Source organism: Rhizomucor pusillus, assembly GCF_041956525.1.
Source record: "Rhizomucor pusillus strain CBS 183.67 unplaced genomic scaffold VTP01scaffold_5, whole genome shotgun sequence".
Lineage (NCBI taxonomy): Eukaryota > Fungi > Mucoromycota > Mucoromycetes > Mucorales > Lichtheimiaceae > Rhizomucor > Rhizomucor pusillus.
This window is the reverse complement of record NW_027192147.1, coordinates 1740259-1761807: the sequence shown is the minus strand read 5'-3', so window position 1 is coordinate 1761807 and position 21549 is coordinate 1740259. Positions and strand designations below refer to the sequence as shown.

Here is a 21549-nt window from a genome sequence, read left to right as displayed (position 1 = left end):
CACGTCGCCGTACGATCCTTTGTACAATCAATGCCGGCAATCTTGTTTTTATACTGGGCGATGCTGACAACTTCCTGAGCTTTTCTTGTATTTTCGTGCCTCCTTTGACGCCCATTCTGAATGAATGATAGAAAGGCATGCGGCAGTTTTGGCTGCTTTTTATCATGTTGACTCAAGTCTGTGATCACCACGAGATATCTGTTTGTTCGCATAAAGTAGCGGATGCATGAAATACCAAAATCGACAACGTTTGGAGGACAAGGTCAAGAGTTCCACGATGCATCCTCGCAGCAACACCTTTTTTCTTCTCATTTTACACGACAAACAAGAGAAAGAACGACTGAAAAATCTTTTGGATGCGGCAAAAGGGTAAAGTATGATACGTTACATTGGAGAACGAAAACATTATGCACTGAGAAACGCATGAATCCAATATGCGACAGGCGAAAATATCAGCTGGCAAGTTGATAGCATTTAAAGACACCAATACTATTTTTTTCACATGCAACATGAATTTTTATCTAAAATCTAAAAATCATCATATTAAAGAAGAAGAAGAAGGAAGGTTGTTGAAAATTTCCGGGAGGGGAACGCGATTGTTCAAGAGGTACGTGATGGTAGTCGCGAATTGACGTTGCTGCAAAGATGATAGCGAAGGGCGACGCAGAGAGTCTCTGAGGATACCCAGTAATGTTTCTTGGTGTTTGCGAGCCCAGCCTTCCACCTTTTCAGCAATGGCTTGGTTTGCGCGGCCAAGGGTGTAGAGCAATGCTGATACAAGCTCCAGAGTTGGCAGCAACATTTGATTATGATAGTCTATCAAGAGATTGGCCGCGTCCAATGCATCTATAATGAAACTGTCAATCTTGTTGAAATCCTGGGAGCAGCTGGTTCAACTTTTTACCTTGATCAGCCAGAGGCGGGACTTGCGGTCGAGCATTAATGAATTCGCAGCGAGTGAGGACGTCAATGATACGATTTTCCAAAAGCAGATTTGCACCCTCCTTTGACTGTGCAAGACGTAACAGGAACGACATTTTGGCCTGGAATACACCTAGCGCAGTCGTATTTGCTATAAACACATTGTTAGAAAGCAGCCATAATCATTTTACTTTAGCATACTTGCCAGTTGCCTTTGTCAATATACCGACAAGAGCGGCATCTTCTCGACGAATAATGTCAATGCATCCGCGCAAGAAATTGTTCTTGGTCAGGAACGTCAGGATGGCACGGTTCCCAGCCTTTTGAGACACCTTGCAAAGACAATTGAGTGCGGTGTATGCAGATGTCTTCCAGATACCAAAGCCGTCGCTGGCATCTATACACAGAGTCTCGAGCAACTTGGTATTATTGGCAATAGCATCCACGAGATGGCTTTGAATAATGTTGCTCGGGCCTGATTCGACATACTGTACGAGGTTGACCAATGTGGTGTACATGTTTCCACGCACGGCAATGGGAACGCCTTCCCTGAGGATACAGTTGAGGATACCGTAAAAGATGGTGCGCAGTTTCTCAGTCGGCAGAGAACTGTTAACGTCTGTTTGCTTTTGCTTATCCTCACGCAAACGAGTCAATAGTCTGAGGATCACTTCGCTCAAGCCCCTGAGAATTTCGTGATCGCTAGTTTGGATACTTGTCATTTTAGGCAGCAACATTGACAGCAAGCCATAAATGATCTTTTCGCGAGCCTGGAATGGGAATAGATCGAAACACTCAGAAAGAGTGACTTGGACGATTTGTTTCCATGCTTGCAGACACTGCGTCCTGGCATTGGCAATTTCCCGCTGGTGGTTTTCAGCCATTAATACTTGCATAACGTGGCCGAGTTCATTGTCAATATCAGCCTGAACGTCAGGTGGCGCTGACAGCCGTTTTACCAACTTTACAGCGTACAAGTCCATGTAGAGACCGCGTATATCGTAAACTAGACAGCCACGTTCGTTGCAGATCTCATACTTGCTAAAGTCTAAGTCGAAGTATTTCAGTTTGCGCAAGACCGGTTGTGGTGCGAGCTCATCTGTCCACGTGAATTCTAACGAGCTGACGAGTTCTAACATTTTGACAAGCGGCTGCTGAAAGTATGCATTGTCGCTAGTAGAAACGACATTGCCATCGATTTCCATATCCACATTGCCCTGTCCGTCATTGTTACTGTTGCCATCATCGTCGTTTGCCTGTTCCCGTCCGTACAAGAGTTTCAACAGCCTTCGAACTTGGGTGGTACGCCGTTTGCCGACCATGACATGCAGCTCGAGAGCAATAGCCTGCAACAACCAGGTCCGTTGACGCAGTTGAGACAGCAACACGTAGAAATCCATAACCATTTGCGTTCCGTCTGCGTTCGACACGATACCAGCAAAGTTGGGTGCGCTCACGTCGGCAAACGTTTCGAGGCGCGGCGAGAGTGCCTTGAACTGACGGTAAAAGAAATCCTGCTTGCTTTCCAGATATCGCAGAGTTGTATAAGATGTTGCTTCCCTTGTGCACAGAGTGTACATGAGTTCGTAGCATTTTTCGGCGAGAATAGGATGCGTTGCAATCAATGGCAGCTCGTTTGCAGTGTCATCCCGATTATCTGCTGGGATACCTCTTTGCAGCAAGCTAACAATGGTGTTGAGACAAACCATGGATGCTTCTTTGCTTTTTTCATCCACGGTAGATGAAATATCGCCCCAGGCCCATTTGGCGCGGCTATAGCCCAAAAAGAAGTCGCAAAGTGATGGTGTCGGTGCTTGCAGCGAGGCATTGTCGAGCAATAATTCCACAATAGCCAAGCGAACCGATGTCACGATATTTGCCGGTACAAAGTCGACTTGCTCCTGAAGTGGATCACTGAGGACCTTTTCTGCTAGCCAGAATGGAATATTGTTGATGTCATAGTCATAATCATTTGCTGTCGTCTGCTCATAGTCATCAATTGCCAGACGTTCGCTGAAACCCAAGAGCACATTTAATCCTTCCTTGCAGCTCTTGAGGACCATTGTCAGTCTCGATCCGAGGCCGCCCATGGGCTTTGGAATGATGTTTCCAGACTTGACGCTGCTTTTTGTTGCTTCGGTAGAGAGTGCATGCAATATCTTGGTGGCCAGGTAGCATATTTCCACTTGATCTTCGCAGTTGATAAGCAATGCTAGCTGCACAATGCAGTTTGCACGATTCAGCATGAGCTGGCCGAAAGGTACCACCGAAGGAAGGGGAGGAAAGACAAGGTTCCCAAGTTTGTATTCAGAAGTTGATGTGGTTGTCGAGGCTGCGCGTATTTGTGGCAGTAACAGGTTGGCAAACTTGTCTTGAATCGAAAGCACGCGATTGATGATGCGCAGACACCGCGTTAATGAGCGTACAAAGTAGGGCGATTTTTCAGCCTTTTCCATGATTCCTTTGGGACCATGTTCGATAATTTTGAGGATTTCATGTACTACCGATTTGCCTGAAAGTAAATGCGAGATCACAGTAAAGCCAGGATGTGTCACATAGACTGCAAGCGCTTCTTGAAGGTGGGCTGGTGAAGCATGTTTGTGATTTGGATTGGCTGCGTTCGTTGTTCCACTGACAGTTGCTTCAAGCGGTCTGAAATCGAATGATTCAACACTGTTTTCCATGACCTTTAGGCATGCTTCCGTAAGCTGCCACCTGCTCTCCGAGGATGTATAGTCTTGAGAATCGAGAGATTTAAAGATATGATCCAGTATGATTGAAATGTATGGTTCTGCGCCGGGCGGTCGAGTGTCCTTGCCAGTGTACCAAGGAATCAGGTGCATGATGGGTACGAAACCGTGCAGCAACGAGTCGCGCTTGCTTTGAACATGGATTACCGAGCTCACGAAATTGAGAACCGCCAATGTTTTGTTGTAAGATTTCGAGCTTTTTTCCATGTTATATTCTGTGATAAACCAAGAACTGGTATCCTCGGGTTGATTCGAGCGCTGATAACCTAGCTCGGTTGATAACTGCGACTGATGTTGTCTACCTTCGCGCTGTGTAACCATATAGTCGAGTCTTTGGAACGCATAGAGCGCTTGAGCAGCAATTTGTCTTGAAATTATTTCAACATTGACGCCGCGGTTCGAACAAAACGCTGTCAAGACATTAAACAATGCAGCACCGAGATCATACGACAAGTTGCGACCAAGCATTTGAAATATCCAGTGAGCAAAACAATATGGTTCAGCCGCCCACAAGGCCATGCGAGCCGCAGATGAGTATTGGACGGTTTGTCGCAGTAGCAACAGGAAAGCAATCAATGCCTCTTCCTCTTGATACGGGATTTCCGTTTCGGTAGTCGAGTTGGCTAGCAGTTGGGTATAGTACTGGAGAGCTGCGACGAGTTTGCCCCAGGAAAACAGGGAGCTGAGCTTTATATCTGCCTTGTTGGTTTCGTCGTCGAGGAAATGGAATGCACTGTCTGCGCAAAACTGGCCCGTAGATATAGATGCCAAAAAGTTGTAGCATGCACGCATGGTACGAGTGACCTTTATATCTGTCGCCCATTTTATGAATCCGTACAATCGATTGTCGGCCCGAACCCAAAACTTTGCTCCTGCATTGACACGGTTGCGATAGACACTGGCGAGTGTGTCGAAAAATGCTTCCAAATCTCTGCATTGCTGTGGCTCTTGCTTTTGATCGAATTCACGTTCGAGTGCCATTGAGGATGTCTGCGTGTTAGTTGCCGAGACGACTGCTGCGTTTGTATCCTCCTCGCGATATTTCAGCTTGCGCAGAGTACCTGGAAGCTTGTCGATAAATTCGGTGACTATGGATTCAATCTGGAGGATGACAAACGGCTGAAATTCGAGACGGATATCAGCATTGAATTTTTCGAAGTCGCTTGCTTCCACGGTAAGATTCGGTTCGACCAAGCGTTTGGCGTACACGGACCATTTGAAGATCTTATCGTGAGACGAGTAATCGCATGAGGGTTGCTGGAAGTAGAGTATATAGTCGTTAATAAAGTTGAATACACGTTTCGAGACTGCATCGTCCACTAGTTGTTCCAATTTCTCTTCGGATGCTGGCAATCTGGATTCGAAAACTCTATCCATTTGAGCAAGCGCATACAGCGATGTGACCCACTGCAAAGTAACTAGAGATTTTGCTGCCTTTACGCGCCAAGGCTTTTCTTCAATGTGCTTTTGGAACCTTGCGACGAAATCTTGGCTAGCATAGAGTGGCTCGTTGTAATGGAATGCATTGTCGGCATGACTTTGTACTGACAAGGCGCCAACAAGGGTAATAAGCAGATACGGCGTCGTAATTTGTGTCAAGTCTGCATCCTCTAGTATGTCAACAAGACTGAACACATCCTTGGGCTCTAACCAAAACAAGGAAGCCACGTGATACAGGATTTGCGCAAGAGAGATGCGTTCGTCCTTAAGCCGTTCCATTCTCGTCTTGTAAATCTCCTCTCCAAGTCGTCCACCGCTCGTTGTGCTAGTCACGCTGAGTACGGTTGTCGTCGCTGCAGCGTTTGATGGTTGTCCGGCGGTGGCAACGGTGCCTGTCGTCGACAAGGACGTGATGGTGTCGCCGAGTTTCTTTATAGTTTGTAGGATCTTTGCAGCAAACGAACCCACTGACGGGATTTCATGTCTACAAATCTCTGCCATGAATTGAATGTAAACATGTCGCACCGATTCGTTCACGTTGGTGTCTTTGGCCGACTTTAAAATGACATCCAGGCACGCGAGCAGATACTCGCGTTCATTGTGATAGAGTATGACGGCGGTGTCGACTCTGTTTGCATTGACGCGTTCAGACTGTGTTATTGCGTTCATTAGCAGTGTGGCTGCAACGTGCTCATTAATGCCCAACTGATCGGACAGCAGCAGCGCCTCGTCAATGAATCCTTGGTTCACTTTGTGTAGCGTCGTGTTTACATAGGCCTTGCCTAGATGCGCATTGATCAGCGTCACATACATATCCTTTCCCATTCTTGTCTCTCACCTCCTTGGAGTGTGCTGCGGTCTTGAGGATTTTTTGGCGGATCGTCCAGCAAGTTTATGAAATCTTGCTTGCGTAGATTCAAGTGGTAATTCAATGTCTGGACGATCGAGTCCGAAGTGGACGTTCGTGCCTGGCAAACAATGTCGTGTAGCGCGCTGAACTTCTCGGTCCAGCCAGGGACCTGGAAGTTGTCGGAAGAGGTCATGACTAGAGCGGAATGCGCGGGCTACGCGGATCGGTGGAGGAAGCAGGAGCAGCGAAAAAAAATGTAGTGTCCTCCCAGCGGAGGCCGGGCGGAGTCGTACGCGATCGAGCTAGCAATCACACAAAATCTCGACAGCGGCATAACATTTTTTCAAATCATTAGGCACATCTTGGACAGACTTCAGATTGATAACTCGCTATGCATGTAGTAATTTCAATTTCTGGTATCGTGGCTGAATCAAGATATCATCAAGGTAACATAGCCTCCAAGGGATCGCAAAGCCAAAAAGATACACACCAACGGATGATAAAGCGCCATCATGATTCAAAGCATCCTCCCCAAACGCGCCCAAAGCGACGAGTTAGACGAAGCTCGCCAAGATGGATAAAGAAACGGTTAGCAAAATGTATAATTGTTCCCACGATGCGAACAAGATGCTGATCCTGACGAAGACCAAAAATGTCATTGAACAGTTTTGGAACGCATGCCACAACTTTGCAGACCTCCATGGATATTTGATGGCTTATAAAGGCATGGTAAGGCTGTATACGCATGCTCTGTAAAAGAGGACATACTAACTTGGCGTCGCTAATGCTGGAGCAACAACGATAAGGCTAATATGGTGCAACAAGCTTCAACTGCCCCAATTCCTTCAAGGAGTTTTTTGCAAGTTGGAGACTAGTTCACCATCACAGCTACGGAATCTAGGGACTGGTCCTTTTACCATCCCTGCTGAGAAAAATCTTCTCCTAGCTAGGTGTTCTTTACTAGTATATTCCATACACAAGCCTGGAAACCAATGCATGGATCATGGATACACCAGCAGGCTACGTGCGCCGTATCGCCAAACTTCCCTAAGAGCCAAACTGCCAAGTAATCGACACCAATTTCCTCTCGTACAGCTTATCGAGATCATATACGCCTCCTTCAATAAATTGTCCAGAAGAAACACACACGATATTCGTCTCATCCCGAATCCAGTAAACAAAGTTCATGTCGCCCGGCTGTGCATGATTGCGAGTTCATAGATTGTTGTCCACTCGATATTGACAAGTATGCATGTCGGCTAAGTAGGTTTTCTCCATCGTGTTCCTGATCTACCAATTCTCTTTAAAGCAACATCTTTTTTTTTAAAAAAATACGTAAACATGTATAATGGATGCATTTCGAACGCACACGCTCTCTTTTTTATTTATAGCTTAAGCAGAGGCAGACTTTTGCATGGAAGAAGTGCGGCGTCTCTCCAACTTCTTCTCTCTGGCTTCCTTGACGCGCTTGGCCAAGATCTGCTTGTATTCAGCCTCAGCTTCAAGACGCTTGGCGAAACGTCTCTTCTTGAGAGTCTGGAGACGCTGCTTGTGCTGGATACGGCGGGGAGTAACAAGACGCTGGATCTTGGGGGCCTTGGTGATGGGAGTGCCATCGGCCTTCTTGTACTTGGTCTCGTGGCGGATGACATACTTGCGGACGTCGTCTTCCTTGCTCAAGTTGAAGAAGCGGCGGATCTTGGAAGCACGCTTGGGACCAAGACGCTTGGGGATAGTGGTGTCGGTAAGGCCGGGAATGTCCTGCTCACCCTGCTTGACAACGACCAACGACAAGACGGAAAGGTCGGAGGAAACAATGCAGCCACGAACAGACTTACGCTTGCGCTCACCAGTACGACGAGGGCGGTAGCAAGAGTGGCCCTTGCTCAACAAGAGACGGACACGGTGAGGCAACAAGACACCCTGCTTCATGGGGAAACCCTGCTTGTCGTTACCACCGGTAATGCGGAAAACGTAGCCCTTGAACTCGTCACCGAGAGAGTCACCAGGGACTTCCTGGGCCATACGCTTGTCGTAAAAGGCGCGACTGTGCAAATGTATCCACACATTAAACCTCAATTCTTTCACACTTTAGCTCGAATCAGCCAATGTATACTTACAGACGGCGCTCATCGTCGATTTCAATGAGCTTTTGGCAACCAGTGGCCGGGTTGGCAATGTTAAGCTATACAACAACGTCGGCATGTTAATCGTCTCTGTAGAAAAGAGGACATTCTTTCACCCTCATGTCATCAAGCCAAACAGGTATCGAAAAAATAGGTCTTCATCCACTCATCATCCATCGTCAATCGTATCCATCCCATAATCCATCCTTCATCGTTGCTGAGAGATCCGGGCTAATGTCGCCTACATACCTTCATATTGGCTGCAAAAAAAGAGAGAGAATCACGCTTTCGCTGGCTTGAACACTTTTGCAGCTCTTGCGGCTTCGCCCAAAAAGGGAATTCGGGGTTGGAAACTCCTTTTGGCAGGAGTGTGAAGTCGTTGTTGCTTAATCAACAAAGTATGAATGATAAACATGGTATTGCTATTGCAAGAGAGAATGATTGGAATAAAATGCAAAGCACAGTATTTTCTATTGTTTTTAAAAGATATCTGTGGGATCCCAGCAAAAGCGATGTGGATGAGCACTGTGAACCTTGTCTAATTCTTCCACGTCCTTGTAGAGACAATAGTTAGCAATCATTGAATGTGAGATCGTATATATGTTCAGTGGACTACCTCGTCTTTCAAGTTAAAGGAAAAGATATCTGCGTTTTCCTTGACCCGATCCGCCGAACTCGACTTTGGTATGACTGTCCAACCATGCTGCACCGCCCATCTGAGCAGGACTTGAGCCTTTGATTTACCGTATCGAGCGGCCATCTCGCTTAATGATGGTATGATATCTTCCTTGACCAATCTACCCTCTCCCAGACTCGAATATGCCTGCACCTGGATTCCATTCTTTTGGCAAAGCTCAAGTATATCTCTTTGCAACAGACAAGGATGAAGTTCAAATTGGTGTACATGCGGCTTCACGGTGCAGTGATCCAAAAGATCTTGCAAATGCCTGCATGTATAGTTGGATACACCAATGTGCTTCAATTTTCCTTGCTTGTACAAATCTTCCAGTGCACGGTAGCTCTCCCGCCGATTTTTCTCATTGACAGGATCTGAGAGCTTCTTTTTTGCTGTCCTTTTGTTTTTACACGCACATGTAAATTATCGTGATCATTACCCACCAAACTAACTAATGTTCTTACCCTGGCCAATGGATGAGATAAAGATCAAAATATTCAAGTCCAAATCGCTCAAGCGAATCTGTAACCGCTGAAATCCCTCTCGGTTAGGTGTCTATGCAATCAATGTAGTTTGCAAATATTTAGCCTTACCTTTGTAGCAAGCATCGTAACCTTGATGCTGCGGTGCTGATGTGCACAAACCGTTTAGTATCTTTATCTTTTTTTGGTAGATGTGTTGTCATCTGGCTACTCACATAACTTTGAAGTAATGAATACATCCTCCCGCTTCACATCAAAGGCTGGATCTTGGAAAATCTCCTTTAGGATGTGTCCAAGCGCCTCTTCATTTCTGTACACAGTTGCCGAATCTAAGTCAAAATTTGATGCGAGTGAAATATGGAATGGTCAACCTTTAAGTATCTCGAACGATTCTGCTTTCTCTGCTTTCTCTCCTTTGTAATTTGCAAAATACACACCAATGAGACGATATCCTTCCCGTATAGCTTGAAATACAACGGGTCTCAACTGCTCTTCCGTTTTCATGCGATATGTTCCTACTTTGTGATCCAAATAACAACATGACAACAGATTCACACGTCAAAATCTCATTGTAATCAACTTGGCAAAAAGAAGCATTACATCCTAATACCGGCATTGAAGTGCCGTCGTATAATGCTACGGTCGCCATTGGCGAGTGCGCGTGAAAAAATGCAGTGCCCACCTGCACCTCGGCTCAAGTACGCAATTTGCAAGCAACCACTCCGCAACAAACTTTTCATCACATTGATCATCCTGGTGTGTCAAATTCTACCATATTTCAAACGTGCGTGTGTGTTGTGTGTACAAGGGAAAATATAAACTACCTAGTCTTCTTCCATCATCATTGGGTTTTTCCGCAGCAAGACAATGCCTTCGAGCACAGGAGCCAAGGATATATCTAAATTATTCAGTGAGTCACGATCCATTGTCATACTTGATGGCTGTACTTACATTCTTCAGTTGCCAATTCGGCGCGTTCAGAATGTGCCAAGAGGACAGGCGTGGAGTGTGTTTGGAAGCCAGTGATTGTCTTTGGTCGACCTGCTTGACCAACCACATCGACAGCCTAAAAAAGCATCAATATTTAATACCTTGCCACTATGCTGTAGATGCTCCGGAATCAAATCTTCATACCTGACCAACGCGGACTGTAACCGGTAAGCTGTTTAACTCTTCGTCGAATGTGATGAGGAATCGTGGATACATGGCTGTGACAAGGGAATAAAGGAGATAATGGAACTTTCCAAAGATAACTGCGCATTGAGTTCGTTAGTATCTAGTCATACAGATCTTGCTGTCTCGGGGAGCAACTTACATGACTTGGTGTCTGTCATGGTGATTAGACTGCACATGAGACCTGCAACGGCGACGGGAGACATGATTTGTCTATCTGTATGGAAAGGATTCAAAGTCATGGTGCCCTTGGCCATGTGAAGGAGACCCTGTGCGATGCGAACCATGAATAAGCTCGATGCATCCTTGTGGTAATAGCTGGCAAGTTGTCGCAACATCTGTGCAAGTCTTGCATTATTCGTTCCAGCACCGACAAGACCCATTGCAAAAATGGCACTCAGAGCTACATCGTTGTCGTTATCGTGAGAGTATTTACTGAGAGTGTCAAGAACATTGACAAGAGGATTCGATGCGCAGAGGAGACCAAGTGCCAAAGGAACCGCTTTGCGGATGACCGGCTCGCCATAGTGCATCTATTCAAACTTGTTAGGAATTCTAAAAGTTCTATCTATTTTCTCATGCTACGTTACCAAATGATTGAAAGTTCGCAGAGACATTTCAGAGCCGATATCTTCTCCCATTGCGATCAAGGCGATACCAATTGTGGCAAATGCTTGATGCAAATCATCTTCCTTCTCCTTGTCTATATGATCGTTGCAAAGATGGAGCATCTTTTGAATCTTCAAGACATTTCCAGTGCCGGCATAGGACAGCACTTCGACCAAAACTTCAGCTTGTGTTCCAAGCGGGTGCTCGATTGCTTTCAAAGTTTCAATGGTTGCATCAGATGCATCTTGTCGACCTGTATACTTTGTTAGTCTGTGCGCAAACGGGGCAGCTTCTATTCATGACTTGCCTAGATACAATAAACCAAGACCAAGTCCCATGAAACGCGACCATGTGTCCTTCAATTGCGAGTCTTCACGCTCCATCATGGTTTGCAAAATTGTGCTCGTGATATCACCGTGACATGTACCGACAAAGACCATACCCAGTGCCAATGCAGCCAAAGATGATAATTCCATGGAGAGTGTGGTGTCGCTAACAATTGGCAACAGCAAATCGGAAACTTCCTCTCGAGCAGAGCCAGCGTATGCTAGACCGAGACTACAGAGGTTGATAAGCATTGCTGTACTTGTTTTGTCAAATAATGATTTGACTCTTACCCAAAGATAGCGGCCTGTCTGACATTTAAGCTGCCAGACTCGATGGGTTCGGTCAACAATGCCAGAGCAGGATCTGATTCTTCTCGGACTCCAGAATTCAAGATACCAATAGCTAACATCGCACCGGCCTATCCAAAACAAGGGTCAGCGGGGAAAGAGGCAAATAATACTGTTTGGACTTGCCTTGATGTTATCATCGTTTGAATACATGAATCTGTCAATGACAGAAAGACCCATTTCAACATCCCAAAGCAGAATCAAACCCATCGAGGCAGTAGAACTGATCATGCCTAACATTCACACTAAGTTTTGGAAACGAAACATCAATGTAGAGATAGGATTTACCGTGATCTTTGGTCTTGTAAACAAACGAATTCGAGGTCTCGCCATCAGCAACAACCAGCTTGTCCTTTCCAAAGCCAGCATTGACAAAACCATTGACAAAACTGGCAGCCAAGTTATTGCGAGCAGAATCAACATTGGCACCAAAAGTGACCCCTAAACCGATACTGTTAGAAATTCCCTCTACAATCTTACAGCAATGGGTTACTTGCGATGATTCTCGAGATAAGACTTGTAAATATCCTCCGGTGTCTTTGGTTCCAATACATCCAATTCTCGCGCAAGAGAAATAAAGTATCGCGAAAGATGAGTATTATTCAAACATTCATTCAATTCACTGTCATCTGTTTCAATCTGGATCTGTTGTCGTGCAAGTTGGAATGCCATCTGTTTCTTGACAAGTCTATTTTTTGAAATTATGAATGCAAGCCATAAACGAAAAATATGACAACCAACTTACGGATCAGGCACAGATTCAAAATCTTCCTTGATCAAGTCCATATCACGCATTCGGATAGCCAGGTTTAATGCCTGGCTGAATTTGCCTTGCTGACGGTAGATTGTACGGACAGTCTTCATGAATCGAATATCATCCGGAGGAACAAGCAAGTTGACACATCTATATTCGTGCGAGTCAGTAACGCATTGATCATACAGTAGATTGTGAAGAACGCGTACCCCAGCATATACAGGCACACGCGTTCAAAAGTGTCCTTGTCTACAAATGCAGGAAGTTCCTCGATAGCTTCCAACTCGAGCAACAAATCAACAGCATCAGCTTCGGCATTGTGCTTCAAGAAAAATGGAACGATTTCCAGAGCGAGCTTCAACAAATCTTCGACGGATTCATCGTTTTCTGTTCGTGCTTCATATTCCTTCATAATCTCGCCTGATAAATGTCGTACATATTCATGGCCCCAAGAACCGATGTCCTCCTCCTTTGAACCAATGAATCTGTATCGCAGTGTTTCTCTTTGCTCCTCTTCAGCATATGTCATTGACAGAACAGATAGGATATCGGCAAAGAGTTCCTAATGGATACAATCAGCATGTCTTTCTCCATGTCACGAGAGAATACTCAAGACATACTTTGTCCGGTGAATCGGGCCAGGAAGCATGAAGCTCTTTGAGCGAGGCGTAGTGAGGTCCCAAAAACTTTAGCGGTTTTGGAACAGCGGTCATTGAGCTGGTTGATGTGCGGATCAGGGTACGAAGCTGTTCCAACGCAGGTCTATGCAATTGTCGATCGCTTTCCTGCTCTTCGCGTTAGGTACCTGCCAAAATGTCACCAAGTAAATTTCAAACATGCCTGCAGTCTTTCTACCAGCATCTCAAGCTCTGACTTTAGTTGCTGATCTTCCTCAGACTAGCATATGTTTGTAAGTATCGAATTCATCGCCACAGAAACTGCATGCTAGTTACCAGTTCTTCCTCTTGTTCTTTTTTGCCATTTTTTTCCTTGTTTGTATCGTCGACAACCTTCTTATCGTGTTGTTTTCCGTTCTGCGCTTCTTGCTGCTTCGCTGCGGTGGTACTTTTTTGGTCGTTGGCCATGATCGCCTAGTTTTTCGAGATTCCAAGTCTGAATCCGCAAAAGTTAAGAAATGGCGCCGAGTACGCGTAAGCCGGAAGTCTACGAGAAACGTATTTCGGAGTTGAATTTCGACACATGCTGAGATATCCTCGGTATTGTAGTGACATCCCAGCGAAAGCAATGAAATTGTCTGTACAAAGCATAAACTATAATGTCTTGACAATATCGACCAATTGGTTGGTCCACTATACTTTTGGATACTGAGGATATATGTCATGCCTACGGCTTTTGCCAAATAAACCAACATTGTATGTAATACTGGTATCCATAGCATCGGTACATTCGCGTGCCATTATTAAGCTGTATGTGCTTCCAGCCGACTACTTTTGATTTTTTTTATCAACTCATATGGAAGCCAAAATGGATTGATTCCTTCTCTTTATCTGAACTTCACGTAGAAGCCATGAAGCATTGTAAGAAAAAGCTCGAAAACTTTGACGAAGCCGAGATTGACTGAGGCGTAAGTTTTGCATATCGGCATCTTTGCAGAAACATTGTAAGAAGCAGTATAAATGCCTGCCAGTTAGCAAACCCTTGGTTCAAATAGCATCTCGTCAAAAGTGGTACTCGATGGAAAGTTCAAGACATTATTTGCCGATAAGTTGTTTCGTGCAATACAAGGAAGAAGAATAGCCTCTGAAGCATACTGGTCATAGAAAATCATGCATTTCAGGTCGGAGCAAAGCAAGCTCTCTAACAACTTGGCAATGGACCAAGCCGACCCAGGAACGCCAGCAGAACAGAAAGCTGAAGCACAGGAATCGGCCAAGACACTGGATGACATTATTGCTTCCTTGAAGCAAAAAGACACTACAAAAGGTACACATACGCAGTCGTGATCCCGTAGCTTGTGTACATTGACTCAATTACTGTTCCAGTCATTGTTCGCTTCAAAGCAACCGGCAATGCACCCATTTTAAAACAGAACTTTTACAAAATCACGGCTTCGCACAAGTTTCAGACAGTTATTCAGTTCCTTCGTAAAGAGTTGAGATATCAAGGCTCGGATCCATTGGTAAATTGAAATACAATGAAATGCATAGCAATCACCGTATTAAGATGCATGGTATGCTAGTTCTTGTATATTAACAGCGCGTTTGCACCGGCACCGGATGAAATTGTAGGCAATCTTTTCAAGGTACACGTATCGACCTTTGTAGAATGCTTTGGATATCAGACTCAACCCTTCCAATGTAGAGCTTTAACACAGATGGACAGCTCATAATAAACTATTGCACGACGGCAGCTTGGGGCTGAGAAAGGGTAGAAACTTTTCCTTTTATTTCGTTTTTTTTTCCATTGCAAGGAAAGCAAAATGAGAGTGTACATCAAATTATTAGTATCTTACAATTAGGCGGACGGCACAGTAGATTGGCGAGAAGACCCGAATCGCTGCTTCCATCCTTTCCAGAAGGCTGGATTGTTTGATTTCTTTGTTACTTTGCTGCTGCAAGTCTCCGTGGTATCCTCAGAGACATAGACACTCGATGTTGCCGTTCTCTCCATGACCGTCTCGATGGTAAGGTCTGGCCAGGATGGAGAGTCCGTGTAATATGAACAAGAGTCTCGATACAACGGGCTGCCATTAAAGGCTTCGCTTGTTGTTAACTGTGCATACAACGCTGCAGTGGAGGAATCTACAGACGACCACGAAGTTGTTGGAGAAGATATTGTCGTCATGGAGCCAGAGGTGCGAATAGATGACAAGGATGGCATACTAGGCAAAGGTGGAAGTGGATCGCGTGGAGGTCCCGACAACGGTGGGGACATGGGCCGGCTACTGTCTGAAACGGCAAAGGATGATGATCCCCGAGACGAAGTGGATGAGCGAGATGTAGGTTGCTTGGCAGTGACATCAGCGAACCTGATATCAGACTCGATCATCTCGGCTAGAACATCGATGGATGAACGTATAGACGCTGAGCAGCGCCGACCCATCTTGATACTAGTATTAGCAGCATTGCATGCGGAATACGAGATTGGATTGTTCTTGTTCGTCATTGTGAGACGAAGTAGGAGCTCCTCCTTTTCATCCAGTAACTTGGCGAGCAATGCTTGCTTATCCTCGAGCTCTATACGTTGCAAGTCGAGCTGTTCCATGAGCAACGCAGACTTGTCGGAAGCTTCCCTCCGTTGCTGAGACAATCTTGCTTCCAAAGCAGTAACTAATTTATCTTGTTTAAAAATTACTTGTTTTAGAGCTCGAGTTTGTAAACGCTCCGTCTCCAGATCGCGGGCTTGTCTCGCTAGCATAATTTGTGCCCCTTTTTCGACGTCAGCGAGGTGTCGTTTACTGAAAAGGAGCTCTTCGTCGGTGTCGGTGTTGCGTCGTGGAGATCCTTGTTCCTCCTTATTATTAACAACGACTGATGGTGGGTGATCTTTCTCCATCGCTGTTGCAACGCCACTTTGATGTGTATAGCGTTCCAGTTTTCTTTCTAGTTCTTTGCGGGCATGTGCCGACTCTTCCAGCTCTTTGGTGAGCTCTTTTATCCGCGTTTCATATTCTTGGATCTGCGCCAAGGAAGGATCTTTGGCCGTAGATGGTGTCTTTTCCACACATTTATCGAGCAGATCTTGATACATGGCGACCAGTTCGTCTGTTATTGCATTAATGCGGGCAACAGACTTTGCACAGTCGTGTGTGGATTTGGTTGTTTGAGTAGCCGTACGTCTCAGTGATGGCTCAGAGCGCATGGTGTTCTTGCGAAGGGGTGGGCGTTCATCTGTTGTTACTGGAGCTTTTGGATCAAATTTTGAAAGTATGGACGCAATGCCAGCATTTGTTGTTCTACTTGTTCGAGGACTTGTGCTCGAAGACGTTTTAGTCGTCTTTTCTGTCGATCTATTGTTCGACTGGCGAATTGGCGGCGCGCTTTTGGGAGTAGCATTTGCATTTTTGTTAAGTAGAGCTATGGTTGCCTGCACACTCATGGTAGGGGTGACACCGTAGAAAGAGAAACAGAAAAGAGAAAGAAAAGATACAAAAAGGAGACAAGGGGATGGAGGCATATCCTTTTAAACGTCGACGTAGATTTGGCCCTTCCCAAAGGAGATATCGGCGGCTATTGTTCTCGTCAGATCCAATCGTAGTCAGTAGAAGGCCATACTTGTTCCATCGTCAGTTTGCAGATCATCCCCTTAGCATTGACCTCTCCTAAGAAAAAGTAATATACCATCCGAACAAACACAAAAGAATGTACAAGTGCAAACAAAAGAGCCATGCTTTGCTCCTTGCCAACTAACATTCATGTCATGCACTGCACTCTGTAAACTGTAACGCCAGTCTATATACCATGCTTGCAGGTACAGCACAAAAGTTCATACAAAGCTCAACGCTCATTTGCTAGAAAAGAAAGATTAAAAAGTGCAAGGAAAAACAAGGGCAGCTGCAGAAGACACAGACGCAGGGTACCTGTCACTTCCAGTTGAAATAAGAAGAGGCATACAGAATATTATCTGTCAAAGAACATCCCCCCTAATGGGTTGTAAAAAAGAAAAAAAAAAGGATAGAATTTTGGAACTGTGGTAGCCGATCTTTTCCTAATTGACAACCTCACTGCAAGTTATGCCATTGCTGTGCGACCATGCACCAGCACTCACAAAACCGTGCGCTCTCTGTCACTATTTCTTTTTGTTTCAAATACATCTCAACTTTTTTTATGAATCTCCAGCTCAATGTGTAAACTTTATTGATACTGTGATTTATTCGCGACGACCACGACCTACGCATTAGAGCAACATTAGCTAATGGTCCTTTTTTTACATTGCAGCGTGTAATGTTCCACATACCGAAACCGCCACGGAACTCAGGCTTGAAGTCACCGCTGGCACCTTCCTTGCGTCTGTAGTCATCACGGTCACCGCGGGGGCCACGAGGACCTTCACGACCCTCACCGACTATGCATGTATATTAGTACATTTCGCAAACTCCTTATAAATGAGAAAATTAATAATCTTACAGGCACGACGAGGAGCGGCAGGACGAGCAGTCTTCTTCAAGGTGGCGGGGACAATTTCTTGAGGCAAGTGAAGATCTAATAATCCAAAAGTTACACCACCGTCCATGATATTCCTTTTCTGATATGTTGAACATACATTCACGGAGGTAGTCAATACCCTCGTTGGTAAGGGTGTAGTAGTAGTATTGCCACGAGAACTGGGTCTTGACGTAGCCCTTGGAAGTCAAAGACTGCATGGCCTTGATGACTTCAAGGTTGGGAACATCAATGTCGGGGTGCTTAGGGGCGTTGAAGTCCTTGGCAGCAACCAAGGCACCGTCTATAATCTCGAATTAGATTCATTGTCAAAGTTTTCGAGTCGGAAAATGTCGTACCCTTGAAGAGAGCCTCGTAAATGGCCTTTCGGTTTTGCTTGGAAATGAGCATGCTACGGAAATGTCGTTAGCAACCTGTTACCATGGAAATTTGTCGGTTCCATCCATTCATCCATCCATCCATCGAGTCGTTCATCCAATACTCTCTCTGTCATGATCTTAAAGCACATTGATCTCGGGGTTGGCTCTACGATACTTACATGCGGCAAAAGAGGGCGTTCAAGTGGTCGCCGTCCGTCGTCCCTTAACTGGACAGCTAGCCGCACGCCGTCTCGGCGGAACCTGAATCCACCTGCCTAAAGAGTCTGTGGTCGAAAAGCTTTCAGCGGTCCGCTAGCTCGCACACTAGATATTAAGATCCCCTTTCCCCAATCGGCTTCTCTTGACAGGCGAGACAACATCAAACCATTATGCAGATGCTCCTTCAATCCTTCATCTCCTATTATAATACCCCTTTTACGAAGAATTTGCAAGATCCTATAGAGGATATACTTGTAATGTGACCAACAAGGCTTGCTTATTATTCTTGTGTTTGCTTGATCAAACAAACAAAAGTGTCATGTTACTTCGCTTTTTCTTGCAACCATGGCCTCCAACAAAGGGAGATAATAAACTCGATAGTTACATAGCAGCGTTCTTGATATTGCGCCCTTATATACATTTTCCTGTTATCCTGTTTTGGATAAATTTTGACGTGAAGACGCAAAGAACTCTATTCCAGTATTTGCCCTAGGATATATAGGATAAAGCCGATATTTCGTGTTTGGTTTCGCTCAGAATGTGAGTGAAACTCTCCTTTTTTGACAATTTACCTCTTCATTAACATTTCCTTGATTTCTGTTTCGTAAACAAAGCTGCCTTTCTCTTGCATGATTCCATGTGCTCAAAAGTTATCATAAACATCTTACGAGCACTGGTATTCGTCTCTAGTGCTTTGGTATTCATCAGCCATGTTGCTCAATGCATACTGTTCTCAGAATACCAGCGTCAGGTTAGATCAACGTATCATGAGCGAACGTACAGCTTTTATTCCTCATACGCATTTTAATTTATTAAGACTGGAATACGTGATTGGCTAACAGCAGGACACTGGGCTGTAAGCTACTTGAGCTAGAATTGGTTTTGTCTCACGTACTCATCATTTCCACAGTATCTACTTTGGTATATCACTTTATCGTTATCCATCGTTTGCAGCCTTGCTGTCTGTATCCATGCTGGATGCTGCCGACGGTCGCACATTGTACGAGGCGACAGAAAACTAAGCATCCTGAATATAATTACCTTGACGTCAACTGTACTAGTAATAACATTCCTTGGAGGCCAGGAACCATGGAGTGACGGCCTCGTGGAATTCACGCATCCAGCTAAAGGTTTTATAACCTACTGCGGACAGCTCGATGCAAAGCGAGACGCGTTATATCCTCTGCTTTACCAACGGTGAGTTCTCAATTTTGTCAGCTATCGACTCAACTTTTTGACAGCATATTTATGACTTTATAGCTGCCTACTGATTGACGCTACCTACATTGGAACCGGTGCTGCCTGCGTAGTATGGATCGCTCTGCTTGTATCAACTTTGTTTGTCCAGCGAAATGCGAAAAGATCAGCCACGGTAGCTTATTTACCGGGCGAGACAGATAGGAAATGGCATTCGATGAACTCGTCTCCTCCGTCGCCCACACTTTCGAACATTCTAGCAGCGCCGCAACACTCTGCTTCTCATTACACCAATCCGACGCCTACGTTGCCTTCAATCTACGACCTGGCAACTGCTGACAGACGCTTTGGGCAAAACAACCAGCATTACACTGCAGCTGCTCCACAGCAACTGCCTGTATCGTACTATGAATATCAAACAGATGAACTTTCTCCAAATAATTATAATCCACCGACTAGCCAGTATGTCACTTGCCCTCCATCATCACGCATATCACGCGCGTTCCCAACAGCAAATCCATACCAGCAAATATCAAGATATGTCTGATTCTACATGTAATTTGATAAACAATACATAGAATAATGCATTTTTGGAAATCAGAGTTCGTGTGATGGCTGGACAGCGCGAAATTGACAATCAGACGCATGAGCTTGTCTGAAATAATTAATCTCAACCTTTTTTTAAAACTGTTCGCTTGTTATGAGCGGTCTCTTTCGATCTCTCTCAGTTTTACTTCCTAAAATGTCGTCCGTCAATGAGGCCAGCAATGCAGGCGACGCTCGCAATTCTTCAAAAGCGACCAAAGAACTTGAGGAAACCGTGCAAAATCTGTTAGAGGTATTTCCACCATTTTAGATCGCAAATACCGCGCTTCAACAAATTACGCTAAATCACGACAAAGAAAAACAACCGATTGTCGGCAGATCTTGAAAAATGTTTAAAGACAATTGCGAAATTACGTCGCCAGCGAAGGTAAAACCAAAATATTTACCTTGTATTTCATTGTCCAACTGAATACCTCAAAGCTCCTTGCTGGATGTGATAACTCTTAAGCGGCAAGAGGCCCATGATTCGAACGACGATGACGATGACGACAGTAGCGTGTACGATGAAGACTGCGACCTAGGAGAGCTGAGTGAATCGACAGAGGAGGAATCATCGAGCAGCAGCGAAGAGGATGTTGCTACCTTTAAACCACCATACAAACCAACACGAGCAGTTCATTACAGTGAGTCTCGCATTTATCACTACGCGATGATACATCCCTCTTTACATACGATAATAGAGGTGGCTCCGCCGGTACCGCAAAAGCGAACAAAGGCCAGACACAGACTTTTCGAACTTCCAAAAGACGAAAATGGCAACTACAAAATGCCTGTAAAAATAGGAAATATGGTGATTGTAAGCCTTGGCAAGATCATTCCAAATGGTGCCTATTACAATACTCGATACATCTTCCCTGTTGGATACACCTGCAGAAGGTAATTCAAACCAAACGCTTTAAAAGGTCCAGACACTGACAGTGTTTACTCTACGCTTAGACCTTACAAAAGCATGAAAGATAACCACAGACAAGTGATATATACTTCGTACATAAAACAGACCGATGCGGGTCCAAAGGTAAGGAAAAATCGTTAGCGCTTCACGAACAGTGTCTGTAACAGCTTGTATTTTAGTTTTGCTTGTATTCGGAGGAGGATCCCGACAATGTTGTTGAGAGCGACACACCCACAGGAGCTTGGACGACCGTGATGAGAGAAGTGCATCAGAATTCTAATCGAACGTACATCAACTGCTCGGGACCAGAGTACTTTGGCCTCTCCAACCCGAATGTGATTATGATGATCCAAAATTTACCGAACGCAGACAAATGCATAGGATATATGTGGCGCGACATTGAAAATGAAGATGGATACGGCGTGGTCGTGGATGCTCCTCCTCGCAAAAAGGCTAAATCTGATGCTGACACAGGAGCATCATCACCGAACTCACCAGCATATACTCGTAGCAAGGTTAAGATAGAATCCACTCCCCAAGACGTATCCAGTCCGGATGATACGAGTAGCATGTTCTCAACGGAAGATACAGTGCAAGTACCAGCGAAACGGCGACGACGATGATCTATGCACCATTTTTATAATCCATTAATAGCTTGGAATTTCCCTCCGATCTTATCAATCGAAGGATTAATTACG

The 21549-nt window shown here is 45.0% G+C and overlaps 9 protein-coding genes across 9 annotated transcripts; 3 read left to right on the top strand and 6 right to left on the bottom strand.

The window, feature by feature from the left end:
- Positions 1 to 538: 538 nt before the first annotated feature.
- On the bottom strand, positions 539 to 6154 carry VTP01DRAFT_8861 (uncharacterized protein; the record flags this gene model as incomplete). Its single annotated transcript, XM_069388029.1, has 4 exons — positions 539 to 846; positions 905 to 1072; positions 1127 to 5893; positions 5950 to 6154. The coding sequence occupies 4 exons, from the start codon at positions 6152 to 6154 to the stop codon at positions 539 to 541; spliced, it is 5448 nt and encodes a 1815-aa protein (XP_069241739.1).
- Positions 6155 to 7353: 1199 nt separating this feature from the next.
- VTP01DRAFT_8860 (40S ribosomal protein eS6) lies at positions 7354 to 8342 on the bottom strand (the record flags this gene model as incomplete). The annotated part of the gene is made up of 3 exons (XM_069388028.1): positions 7354 to 8008; positions 8082 to 8146; positions 8337 to 8342. The coding sequence occupies 3 exons, from the start codon at positions 8340 to 8342 to the stop codon at positions 7354 to 7356; spliced, it is 726 nt and encodes a 241-aa protein (XP_069241738.1).
- A 224-nt stretch (positions 8343 to 8566) lies between these two features.
- Positions 8567 to 9894, bottom strand: VTP01DRAFT_8859 (uncharacterized protein; the record flags this gene model as incomplete). The annotated part of the gene is made up of 7 exons (XM_069388026.1): positions 8567 to 8641; positions 8704 to 9160; positions 9228 to 9294; positions 9357 to 9392; positions 9461 to 9574; positions 9683 to 9763; positions 9846 to 9894. 7 exons carry the CDS (start codon positions 9892 to 9894, stop codon positions 8567 to 8569), a joined length of 879 nt encoding a protein of 292 aa, XP_069241737.1.
- A 175-nt stretch (positions 9895 to 10069) lies between these two features.
- VTP01DRAFT_8858 (uncharacterized protein) lies at positions 10070 to 13540 on the bottom strand (the record flags this gene model as incomplete). The annotated part of the gene is made up of 15 exons (XM_069388025.1): positions 10070 to 10143; positions 10197 to 10311; positions 10380 to 10498; positions 10561 to 10951; positions 11009 to 11280; positions 11335 to 11585; positions 11645 to 11772; positions 11828 to 11934; positions 11990 to 12142; positions 12199 to 12389; positions 12447 to 12605; positions 12665 to 13017; positions 13076 to 13240; positions 13296 to 13352; positions 13409 to 13540. The coding sequence occupies 15 exons, from the start codon at positions 13538 to 13540 to the stop codon at positions 10070 to 10072; spliced, it is 2667 nt and encodes an 888-aa protein (XP_069241736.1).
- Positions 13541 to 14287: 747 nt separating this feature from the next.
- Positions 14288 to 14837, top strand: VTP01DRAFT_8857 (uncharacterized protein; the record flags this gene model as incomplete). The annotated part of the gene is made up of 4 exons (XM_069388024.1): positions 14288 to 14399; positions 14459 to 14595; positions 14656 to 14718; positions 14778 to 14837. 4 exons carry the CDS (start codon positions 14288 to 14290, stop codon positions 14835 to 14837), a joined length of 372 nt encoding a protein of 123 aa, XP_069241735.1.
- A 93-nt stretch (positions 14838 to 14930) lies between these two features.
- Positions 14931 to 16514, bottom strand: VTP01DRAFT_8856 (uncharacterized protein; the record flags this gene model as incomplete). Its single annotated transcript, XM_069388023.1, has 1 exon — positions 14931 to 16514. One exon carries the CDS (start codon positions 16512 to 16514, stop codon positions 14931 to 14933), a length of 1584 nt encoding a protein of 527 aa, XP_069241734.1.
- Positions 16515 to 17285: 771 nt separating this feature from the next.
- VTP01DRAFT_8855 (40S ribosomal protein eS10) lies at positions 17286 to 18317 on the bottom strand (the record flags this gene model as incomplete). Its single annotated transcript, XM_069388022.1, has 7 exons — positions 17286 to 17305; positions 17373 to 17480; positions 17543 to 17617; positions 17679 to 17861; positions 17917 to 17969; positions 18117 to 18159; positions 18263 to 18317. 7 exons carry the CDS (start codon positions 18315 to 18317, stop codon positions 17286 to 17288), a joined length of 537 nt encoding a protein of 178 aa, XP_069241733.1.
- Positions 18318 to 18793: 476 nt separating this feature from the next.
- On the top strand, positions 18794 to 19900 carry VTP01DRAFT_8854 (uncharacterized protein; the record flags this gene model as incomplete). Its single annotated transcript, XM_069388021.1, has 4 exons — positions 18794 to 18907; positions 18974 to 19012; positions 19067 to 19353; positions 19417 to 19900. The coding sequence occupies 4 exons, from the start codon at positions 18794 to 18796 to the stop codon at positions 19898 to 19900; spliced, it is 924 nt and encodes a 307-aa protein (XP_069241732.1).
- A 195-nt stretch (positions 19901 to 20095) lies between these two features.
- VTP01DRAFT_8853 (uncharacterized protein) lies at positions 20096 to 21474 on the top strand (the record flags this gene model as incomplete). The annotated part of the gene is made up of 6 exons (XM_069388020.1): positions 20096 to 20191; positions 20256 to 20326; positions 20380 to 20582; positions 20640 to 20835; positions 20896 to 20974; positions 21031 to 21474. 6 exons carry the CDS (start codon positions 20096 to 20098, stop codon positions 21472 to 21474), a joined length of 1089 nt encoding a protein of 362 aa, XP_069241731.1.
- Positions 21475 to 21549: the final 75 nt, after the last annotated feature.